The sequence below is a fragment of the Halichoerus grypus genome, chromosome 12 (genome assembly GCF_964656455.1).
Source record: "Halichoerus grypus chromosome 12, mHalGry1.hap1.1, whole genome shotgun sequence".
Taxonomy (NCBI): Eukaryota; Metazoa; Chordata; class Mammalia; order Carnivora; family Phocidae; genus Halichoerus; species Halichoerus grypus.
Window position 1 is genome coordinate 103,335,319 of NC_135723.1, and position 11,607 is coordinate 103,346,925.

Sequence of the window (11,607 nt, forward strand, 5' to 3'; positions counted from 1 at the left end):
AGTGGGCAGCACAGAAAGAACGGGGAGGTGTGTGAAGCACACTTTCTGATCCAGCATCTCCAAGGACGTCGTTTCAATAACCCGGGCACAGCACACTCATGGGGAAAACCTCTGACCTCTGAGAGCTAGCTCACTACACACACACACACACACACACACACACGGATACATATTTACACACACATACGGCACAGCCATTATTTTAAAAGCAGATGAAAAGTCTCGGGTTTATTTTAGAAGGAAACATTAATGGAACTTACGTGGTTTGGCAGAAAATCTTTCATAAAAGAACCTGAGTTCTAGTCTTATTACCACTAACTTTATGAATGTGGGCAAGACCAACTCTGAGCTTCAGTTTTCTGATTTTTAAAATTCATTCAAGATAAAATTCCCTCGAGAGAGCTTACTGTGGGCCAGACACCGGGCACATGTGTCTACGCAAGCAGAAATGACCTCTAGGTGCCTGCACTCTACTCAAACACAATGACTTTTTGAAGAATTTGGAGTGTCTACAATTCAAAATGGGTTAAAGTATGACTTTGTTCTCCCTACAGGAGAAGAGTATACCCACTGAGATAAGTGAATTAAGAAAAACAGATCAGACTGAAAATTCCACTGCCATCTGGAAGTGTCTTACACAGCCCTGCTGAGAAACCTTAGAAAGACCGGAGCCTGTCTGACTGCAATACGCTCTGCAGACCCATCATCATGCCCTCAGGCCCGCTATCCATGATCAGTTTCCATCCTCCTACCTTTACCTCAAGGACTTTCTACTTCCAAAGACTTGGGGAAACATGAACAAAGGCAAATCTAGTGTTGTCCAACAGTCTGCAGGCTTCCCTTTATGTCCCTTCAAGCTGCTCTGGAACAGGCGAGTATGAACGCCAGGGGAGTGACAGCTTCTTAAGGCATCTTGTACGGAGAATAAATGATCCAGAGCAGGAAGAACTAACCTCTCATCTTCAAAACTACCCCTCTCTCTCCCAGGCTTTTTCCACCCTGGGCTTATAAAGACTACAACTCCCAAGAAACCAAAAGAACAAAAACTAAAACAAAACAGGAACGGATTTCCTTTAACTCTTCAAATTATGAGGAATCTTAGAACTTTTGAGTTGGAGATGCTAAGTTCTGCACATCCTCCAAGAACTGCTTACAAAGGGATGTTTTCTGTTTATTTGAGGCCACCTATAAATATTTAATATAAAAAGATTCCCTCCATCTCCATCAGTTCAATAAGTAAAAATGCATTCACAGGAACTGCCTGGCACAGGGGCAAAACAAAACAGAGGAAGGACATCATCTCTGCCGGAGGCTGCAATTTTAACACCATGGTGTGGCACCAGGTCCCCTTACGAGAAGTGACTTCCACAAGCAGGTTACGCGTGGAGGACTCTCCAGCGCAGCTCCACGCTGGCAGAGGGAGACAGAAGTCGTGAGGCTCAGGGCACTAACCGCAGCCTGACAGCTCACACAAGGCGGGGAGGACTGTGCACCAGAGCCACACTCAAGAAATGAGGCAAGGGACACGGGCATGGGAGGGAGCAAGGGCGCTCCTTGAGGGCAGCAATGAAATCTCTGTGACCCCTCTGGTTTTAGTACTCAGCCCACAGCAGGTGTCAACACCTGTTAAACAAACCTTTAATCCAACGTAATCGTAAGTAACAATACATGAAACTAAAAATGTTCTGCTGTTCTCTTCCCCTATCTATTCTTCAAGTAACTCATGATTTGGTTCAGGTAGACTTACAATTTTAGAAATATTCCATCTAACTGGACATCAAAAAAATGGTCTATTCCAGAGACAAGAAAACTGAGGTCCAGAGAAGCGAACTGCCTGAGATCATAAAGCCCAGTCCCAGAACTAGGGCTCGTGCCCCAAGCTCCAGCCCAGAGATGCCCCCCACAGCTGGTGCCCCTCCTTCCAGGGGTGACAAGGATCAAGTATATCAAATCTGATACAGAATGGAAAACAGGAGGGACAGAGAATGCACACACACAAACTGTCCTAACTAATGAATCCACTTGGTTACCGTGTCAGTCTTAAACCCAGATTCCCTCCTCCCTTCCCCAAAAAGGATACGGCAGAAGAGCTCCACACTGTACGGACAAAATCACCCAAGATGGCTGAAAAAGAAAATATGAACTCAAATCAAAAAATATTTTCAATTTATAATCAAAATGACATTTTTTTATCAGCATTGCTTGTAGAAATTAAAAGCTCTGTTATAATAGATTACAAAGCACCCAGATCATGAGTATTCAAATAGTAAAAAATATCAGATTAGTTATTAATGCCCAAGGTGAAAAGCTCAATTATAGAATGAAGCACCACCAGATATTTTAAAAATTATTACCTATAAAAATTTAAATTCTAGGTGTACACACTTACTACAGCGTGAGCGTCTAGGCCAGCTGGAAACACTGTCCTCACAACTGTAAGGACAGGGACCCGACAGTCATCCCCACCCCCTCCCCATCCCAGGAACATCCTGTCTTCAATCCTGAATCCAACCAAGTGTAAATTCATGAGTGTTTTCAGTAAACCCCAATAGACAGAACATTTGCAAACCATGAAAAGTACCTCAAATTCCGAAATTCAGATTAATTATAAAACCTTAGCTTAATTACCACCTTTTGGGGTAATTTATATTTTTAAAAAATTATCTTACATTTCTACATTTAATTTTTAAAGTTACATTCAACTACATAATATCCCATTTAGCCAGCTGAAAAGTCCAGAAACTTCAACCCACTGAAATGTACATACGTGCTTACTGTTTATGCATCAATTTATTCATCAAGTATTTATCAAGAATTTATTTTGTACCAGAGACGGCGCAAGGCACTGCGAATGGAACCACCAAAGAGGGAAATGTGCTCTCTGCTCTCCTGCACCTCGTAGTCCAGGCCCCTGATCTTCACTGACCTTCCAGTCTAGTCATGCAGACCTTAAAAGGACTTTAGAAAACCAAATCCCCTCGTTTTTCAGGTGACTTCAACAATGTTTTAGCCTCAGTTTATAACAGAGTGTCTTCTGTGAACAGGGTGTAGAATACTGGATATATAAAAAAATTAAATAAAGACTGGTCGTACTTGGGATCATTATTTCACGATGATTTGGTGATTCTGCCGAGCACACTAACTTAACTGGATTAAGCGCACCACAATGACAGACAGCACTTCATGTTTCTATTCATGCATTCCAGCAATGTGTCTTCACGTTTTTTGATAATCCTGGGCAAACCTCAGTTAATCCAAGGGGGCTGGCCAGCGTGAGGAACCATTACTGGCTCTGACTCGTCTACGGTCAACATCATCCCGTGGGCGAGCTTTATTCTCCACAGGAACACCCAGAGCCCCGTGGAGATCCTTGGCTGCATGGCTTAGCACCAGGCTGCTTTACTAATCCCTTCGTCTAGAGTGCAGGAGGATTTTCAGAGCCTAGGGGTGATGCACTGTGATAGGATTTGGGCAGGTGAAGGTGCAACTTTTCTTGAGGACACTGGGAGAGGTGCCTTTGAGCAGAGGAGTGTGACCACGGAAGCAGACACTCTGGAAAGGTACCCCTTCCAACTCTCATGCAGCACACACCCTGGGAAGTATCCCTTTGAGAACTTGGGGGAGGAGGCAAGTATAGGTATCTTCATTCAAGGATTTAGGGCTAGTCATAATGTCCATGCAGAGCAGACCCATCCTCAGACCCTCACTTACAGGAGTCTAGATAAAATAATGCCAAGTCAGTAGGACACACCAATAATAATAAAGCAGAAATGGAGAACTAGAAAAGCATAGTAACAAGGAGTTATTTATCCCAAAGGCCAATGACAATATATAAAAATAAGCCCACTCTAAGTCAGCATAATTAGCATTTCCAATGATGCCCTAAGGCCACTGAGAAAAAGATTTCCATTAAAAAAATTATTCTGGGGGCACCTGGGTGGCTCAGTTGTTGAGCGGCTGCCTTTGGCTAAGGTCATGGTCCCAGGCTCCAGGGATCAAGCCCCGCCCCGGGCCCCTGCTTCTCCCCCTCCCACTCCCCCTGCTTATGGTCCCCCTCTCGCTATGTCTCTCTCTGTCAAATAAATAAATAAAATCTTTAAAAAAAATTAAAAAAATAGTAATAATAAAATCCACTTGACAAATTTAATAAGTCAAAGGCCAAGGATCTGTGCTTATGGAACCGGGCCTCTGCCTCCACCAGCTGAACGCAGACTAAGAACTTGAGGGTCTAGCAGCACCATCGTGGGGTGCACACCAACCGCTGGGTCAGCTCTGACAGGTTCCATCATCCTGTCCTGGGGCACTGCAGTCCCTGGACAGAACAGGCGCTGCCACAAACCACAAGCAGCCTGGAGCTGTGGAGCGGACGAAAGATGAGGGTGCCTGGGGCCTCCTTTCATGCTAGCACAGCCAAAGGGGAAGAGCAGGATGGGGGTCTATCAAGCCAGACTGGCGAAATGGTGGTAATTACAGAAGCTGGGTAATAGGTATTTTACACAGCCTTACTACAGCCTGACTTTTCCAGAAACACAACACGTAAAATGAAGAAGACTGCCTTTTGAGCTTGGCCTTCTAGCAAGGACGGGTCACCACTCTGAAATGCTACCTCCCAGCCGGTTCCCTCACCCTCGAGCTCGGGGGACCAGCCCACATCTGTGGCAGTCCCTTCCCATCGGACCAGTCCCAGCAGCTCACCTCCTTACCCCATCCTCCACGGACTTGTGCCCAAGGATTTATACACTGAAACACACATTTATTTTCCTTTTTTTCTCCTTTACATTTCAGGTTGGGCAATTTATACATAATGCGTACACATAGGTTTTAAATTACATAATATCCTCTTACATATAAACAAAGGGATAGTAGAGGGGGTATTACAAAGCGCTTGCTGCGAAAAGGGACTGGAGCGTCATGAGATCTAAGCACCACTGCTCTAAATGGTCTGGCAACAATGACCTTAGTCCCCAACACTGGTTACTAAGGCTGCCCTTTTCAGGTTCACGCAGCAACCCGCACAATCTAGGGGAAGTCACTGTCATGAGACAAGGGGCTCCAGGCTGCTGAGGGAGCGGAGATACCGTCCCCACAGCTAAGGAAGAATGGAAGCAAACCAGAGACAAAAGCAGGGTCCCAGGGAGGCAAGTGCGCCGGTCACAAGCCTGTCTCTCTCACCACGTGGGGTCAGGTTAATCGAGCAGGAAACCTGCCGATGTTCCGGCTTCACGAGGGAGCCGGCCATGCCGAAACAAGGAGTCTAGGGCAGGATCGTGACCACCGCATGTCACTGCTGTAAATTAATAGTCACTCTGACTGACATGCCATCTCTGGAGAGTCTGGTTTCTGAGAACCTTCTCATGAGACAGATCTGCTTTCAGGTTTATTTTCAAAAATCAGGTTCCTAAGCCTGCAAGGCAGCTTCAGACCTGGGTACTGAGGTGCAGACCTCCCAGTGGCCAGCCAGCTTCTCGGCACCCCAGTCTAACTGACTGGCAATCTTTCCTAACTCCTAGCCTCTCTTGTTATTAAACCATAATGATTTTCATACTGATTTTTAGGCAAAGTATTTGATAGCATAAAGAAAAGAGTGGTAGTGGAACTGAACTATTTTAAAACAAACATATAACAGCTACGATTAAAAAAAAAAACTGAAGGACCAAAACTACAAAATTACATTTCAAAACATGCATTTAACATCAGTCAACTCAACTACAAGCAGCAAGAGAACAGCACAGTGTGTAGATCAACAAACTCTGAACAAGTCACCCATGAGGTGAGGCCCCCCGCTTTCTAGAACCAACCACCCCGAGTCAGCTAGACAGTACCAATAATGGCCACCGGGTGGACAGTGGGAGAAACAGTCACGGTGACCACTGTTGGAGAGCAGTTAAACAGCACAGCAAATGGGAGGCAGGACTCCCTCCAATGTGTCTAGCTGGAAATTAAGACCACTTGCCACAGTGGGGATAGAAAGTGGTCCCTCCAGGGGCCATATCCTGACAGGACTCTGCCGGCCTGGGAGAGAGCACACTTTCTCATGAATCCCCAGTGCCCATCGCTGTAGGCTGACACACCCATTTGCAGGACACGTCCCTGGCGTAGAGAGCTCTGGGCAGAGAGGAACCCGGGCCACACCACCGCAGGTGCATGAGCGGACCCATCAAGAGTTACCTGTAATGCACAGAAACCTGGCCACAGCATGATTTAACACAACGGGCTTCACGCTACTTCCTATACAAAGCAGTATTTCGGCAAACACTCTGAGTTACGGTAAGACTTTGTATTGATCTCAAGACACATGATGAAGTGTATAAAATTAATGAGACTTACTACTAACCTTAACTACAGGTAAATCAAAGACTTCCCGAGCTTCTCCAACCTCAGGATTGTCCCCGTCTTCCGAAATTATGTGTGAGGCTAGTGCGTTGTAGGACACTTCCTTAGCTTTCCCAGCTTTGAGAAGCTGGATAACCTTCAAAAAACCACACAAATTAAAATGAAAAACACTGCATTTCATTCTCGTTTTACACAAATTGTTGTAAACAATGAAAATTCTAATAAAAACACACCATGTTCACCACACAGAATTAATAACCTTTCACTCTGAATCATATGCCATCAAACATTTGAGGACAGTAGAAAGCAGCAGATCCTGACCCACTGACCCAGCAAGCATGGAGGCTGCGAGCCAGGTACTAGGTAGTGTCTCTGTCTTGAAAACAGAAGGTCTGACAGACAACATTTCAGGGCTGAGACTGGGTGCCCAGGCTCAAACTTCAAGGCTTAGGGACAGGTAGTTTCACCACAAATGGTAAAGTTTCTAGAAGAGGAGCTACATGAGCAGAATCTTGATGAACTTAAGGAGTTAGCGAGGCAAAAATACATACGGGGGGAGAGAGCAGCATTCACACACTGGACAGGTGACAGGGTCAGACTGTCACGTGCTATGCAAAACTGTTTGCAATTTATTCTCATACAGAAGTGTCTTCTGAACGACGCAAGTGTTTTAAGCAGGGAAATGGCATGACCAGATTTTATCGAAAGATTATGGTCAGTGCAAAAAGAATGGACTGAGTTTGAGACAACGGCAGTAGTCCAGGGGAAAGCAGCAGGTAACTGAACCAAGGACTTGAAAGAAGTGAGAATGCACAAGGCTCGGTGCCTGGAAGGGGTAGGAGTGCAAGAGACAAAGTGCTGGGGACACAACAGTAGCATTCACGGAGAAACAGGTTATGAGTGCAGCGGTGGGGAAGCAAGAAAAGTACTTCAGTTTAGGGCACATCCTTCTGATGCCATGTGGAAAGCCTAGGAAAAGACTTCACTGGTACCTGGAAGATGTGGGCCCCCACCAGATGGGGAGTCAATGGTGGCCAAAGTTCTGAGAGTGGGGTCCCCAGGTGCAGAGAGGTAAGTGAACCGGAGGCTACTCACCTGCCAGAGACTTCAGAGACAGGTGGAGGTGAGGGTAGAGCCTGAAGAGCCCAGGTGTGCACCACATATGAAGGTGACCTGATGCCTACATAGCTCAATTTTCCCACAAGTTGGGTAAATTTTTTCAGAGTATTTTACTGACCACCCAGAGATGGCAACTGGAGCCAATGCTAAGTATTTGTTCTAAATAAAAAGAAACAGTGGTTTGTAGCCACAGGTCACCTCCACTTTCCTCCCTTCACCTCCAAGCATCTTTAGTTTCCACATTCACTCAACTTGACCCACAGAATATGGCACCCTCCTTTTATCTATCCTCCAGTCTGCATTTCCAACCATATTGCCTTTTTTAGGAGTCTTGAGATTTCAATCTCTCCCCTTCCACGCACGAAGAATGAAGTTCCCACTGGTCCTCACACGAACTCACACACATCCAGGCCCCTACTCTGCTTCCTCTTGCTGACAAATCGCTTGGAACAACAGACCGACCTGTCTTCACTTCCTCACTTCCTGCTCACTCTTCACCCACTGTCGCCTGCCTTTTCTACAACTCTACTGAAATACTGATTTCTCATGGACTGAAAGATCCCCAAACCACAGGCATCTTTCCAGTCTCCACACTACTGAATCTGACTAGATTTAACTCACATCACTCTGCACCAGGTGTACTGGTCATCCTGGTGTATCCCAAATATATCAACGCCTCCGTTCCTCAGCACATACATTCCACAAAAAGGACATCACCTCACCCTCTTCTTAACTTCTGTGTATAGCTCAACACCCCACTGAGAAGACACCTACTTTCAAAAAGTTCAGTGGTGCCTCTTCTTAGGCACCCCAGCAGAAAAGTCTGTCCTTGCCGCACTTACCACCCTATACCATAATGTCTTCAGGTGTGCTCCCCAACCCTCAGCAAGGAGGGAACCTCAAGGAGAGGTATCAGGTTCCATTTATCTTCAGATTACATCCGCCATCTAGGCCAACGCCTTAACAGGTACAAGATGTTCAATATACGTGAACTTTCTGAATCCATTTTTACAAGATTCAGGGAATCAATTTTCTGGCTCTAAATCGTTTAGAAAATATACTGTTTCACATCAAAGTGGTTTGCCAAGGACATTTTTAAGCACTTAAATTTGACTCATAGTTGAGCAAATATGGTTTCAATTCAACTTGTTCCAGGTTTTAAGTAACATTTGGTTCAAGTCCCTCATAAGAGCCAAAGTCCTAAAACGAAATAAAGAGTGTAGGAAGGAGGTGGGGGAGAAGGATGGATAGTGAAAGACAGGAAAATTATCAATACTGGAAAAAGCTGCCACTGTTACAGGCACTCATCGTGATCACTCTGGGTTCAACACCTGTGTATCTTTAGATTCAAGGCTCAATCTCTTTACCCTATAGTTACGGTAGAAAAAGGATCCACCTTGGGGGTCATGCAAGGGAGTTAGTTTAGTTTACTAAGATACTAACAGACCAGCCTCAGAAGGCCAAGACAATCAGCCTTCCATAATTCCTTCCATGCCAACCAAGATTATTGGTTAAACACCTGTCTCCACTCCTGAGGACTAAGGTCTGATCACCTGGCTTTGCTTTCCCTCGCCTCCACGCTTAGCACTCACAGCAAAGGAGACACCCCAGGTAACTTTAACTGCACAAACTTTAATAAAGGGAATACTATGAGGATTGACCTGAAAAAGATATTCAACTAAGATTTGCTTCCATGGCAAAAGAGTAACACTCCGATGTTTAAACAGAAGTATTATTTAAACTTACAAAAAAACACAATATCCTTTGGCGTGAGCCTGTTAAATGTTTACAGTGATGGTGCTACCTGGGTATTTTCCACATTTACTGTTTAATCCCCCCAATTAGGAAAATCAAAGAATGGGAATTCGCGGGTGGCAAACTGACCGCTTTGCACACGACTGAGGCTGCACAGCCCAGACGTGTGAGCTCCGGTGGCCGGCCACACCAGGGGCGGTTCACTTAAGCCCCCAGCAGCCTGGACCTGGGGCTCCTCGTTGAGCTCCATCCGCTTCACCCTGTCTGCTCTCGGAACCCGGCACACGGGGTGGGCAGCAAGAAGGATGCTCCCAGTCCGAATTTGCCCCAGAAAGGGGCAAAGTAGCAGTTGGCTGAGGTGGCAGGCTTGGGGGACTTACCACATGCGACAGGACGCCGGTCCCCCACCAGGCGGAGGCCGGTGACAATCCGTGCTAGGCCCGAGGTACGCCCCCCCCATGCCCTCCCCTCCTCTCTGGTCAGAAAGTAGCCTCCTCTCCACGTCATCCCCTCCCTGAGCTCACCTTCCAGGTGCGCTGCCCGCTGATGGTCCCAGTAGAGCACGACCCAGATCTCCGTCCCTCCCCTCATGCTCCCCCTAATCGTGGTTCCCGAAGACCCCTGCCCTCCAGCCTCCGGGCCGCGGGTCTCAAAGACCACCCCCACGTCCCCTCCCTCTCCTCTGCTTCCCGCCGGTAGCAGATCCCGCAGAACCCCCGCCCCCAAGTCCCCTGCCTCTCCCTCCAGAAGGTCCCGCAGACCACCCCCCAGGTCCCCGCTCCAGGTCCCCTCTCCCAGGTCCCCTGCCTCTGGTGCCACGGGTCCCGCATCCCCCGCCCCCCCGTCCCCAGGCCTGCTCTGCGCCGGGTGGCCCAGCCTCCGCACAGGCAGGCCGGCAGGGCCGGCGGGGCCCGGGCGGCGGGGTCCCTACGTTTTGCGCCCAGGCGCGCGCCCGCGGCGGGAGCGGGGACGGGCCGGGAACGCGGAGGGCGGAGGGCGGAGGGCGGCGAGCGGGGGCGGCGCGGTACCTGCGGGTCGATGTCGCCCACCGCGTAGTACTTGACCTCTCGGAACATCTCCTCGGGAACTTTGAGCACCGGGTCCGACATGGTCGCGGCGGCCAGAGCTCCGCGGCGGCTCCCGCCCCGCCCCGCGGGGCCCGCTCCCCAACGGCGCGGCCGGGGCCCGGTCCTGCGAGTCGGGCCCGCTCCCCCTCCCTCTGCGCCCCCGCCCGCGCCGAGTGGCCCAAGCGCGGGAGCCGCGCGCGCCCTGCGGGACGCACCATCCCGCCGGCCGCCGAGGGGGAGCGCCGAGGAGCTGGCTGCCAGCCGGCGCCGCCCCGCGCTTGCGCCGCGGCCCGCGGCCGCGAGGGCAAGGGCACCGCGCAGCCCACTCCGCAGACCCGGAGCCCGTGGCCGCCGCTTCCTCGCGAGGGGGGCCCCAGGGACGCGGAGAAACGCGCCCCCCCCTTGGTGCGGCCCGAGTGGGCCGGCCCCGGGAAAGAAGGGAACGCGGAGGCCCCTCCCATCAACACGCGCGGCCGCTCGAGCGGCGCAGGCGCGCGGCGGAGGGGGCGGGGTTTGCGGCCGGCCGGCCGAGGCGGGGGGCGCGAGCTGGCCTCGGGCTCCGAAGGAGCCCACGTCGCCGGTGGCTGCCCGAAGGGACCTGAGGTAACGCCTCAGCGCCCGCGGCCGATAGAGGCCGGGTCACGGGCGCCGGGTCCCAGCTGAGGGGCGGGCGCTGGACAGCGTCCCAGACCGAGAGCGCCACGGGCTGGCCGAGGGCCCCAGGCCTCGCCGGTGGGCTTCTCCCAGTCGCACCCGCACCGCACTCCTGCTGAGGGAGGCCTTGCTCCCCTCCCCCTATAGCCCCAGGCGGCGGTCCGCCGTGACGTGCGCTCCCTGACGTCACCTTGGCGACGCCGCCCTAACGTATCCTCGCCCTGACGTCACCTGGCGGCGCCGCGGATCCCCGGGAGCCAGTGGACGCCGGCGCCGTGGGCCGGGGAGTGCGGCCGGGAACTGGAGACGGAGGACGCCGAGACCGAGGTGGCCGCCCGCCGCTGCTGTCAGCTGCTGAGTGATAAGCGTTCTCAATTCAGTGTTAGTGCAGTTGGTCCTTTAAAGACCCGGGAACTTCCGGAGTTCCCTTCGGAGGCCTGCCTGAGCTGGCCTCTGTCCCCAGGTCGGTCTGCGGTGACAGGCGCTCGGGCCGGGGGGGCGGAGAGGCCTGGGCGGCCAGGGAAGACGGGGCAGGAGGGGCGGTCAGGAAGGATGGTGCAGGACGGGATGGTGGGACTGAGTGGCCGGGGAGGATGGGGCAGGAGCGGGGACGGAGGAGGACGAGGTAGGACGGGTGGCGGGACGGGGAGGCGGGAAGCGGCGGCCGGCTCGCGGGCGT

General features: G+C 50.8%; 1 protein-coding gene across 6 annotated transcripts in view; it reads right to left on the reverse strand.

The window, feature by feature from the left end:
• The window catches only part of PAXIP1 (PAX interacting protein 1), a 51,271-nt gene extending 40,838 nt beyond the window's left edge, over positions 1-10,433 (reverse strand). For 5 of the 6 annotated variants that reach the window (XR_013442949.1, XM_078059781.1, XM_036087565.2 and 2 more), the window contains exons 1-3: positions 10,236-10,433; positions 6,335-6,469; positions 2,081-2,124 (exon numbers count right to left, since the gene is read on the reverse strand). Coding sequence is in view for 5 of the 6 variants with exons in the window: in XM_078059781.1 (XP_077915907.1) it covers positions 2,081-2,124; positions 6,335-6,469; positions 10,236-10,316 (260 nt within the window). In the remaining variant the exon portion in view is untranslated. The remainder of the gene's footprint in view (positions 1-2,080; positions 2,125-6,334; positions 6,470-10,235) is intronic. The other variant, XM_078059782.1, reaches the window with a different exon arrangement.
• Positions 10,434-11,607: the final 1,174 nt, after the last annotated feature.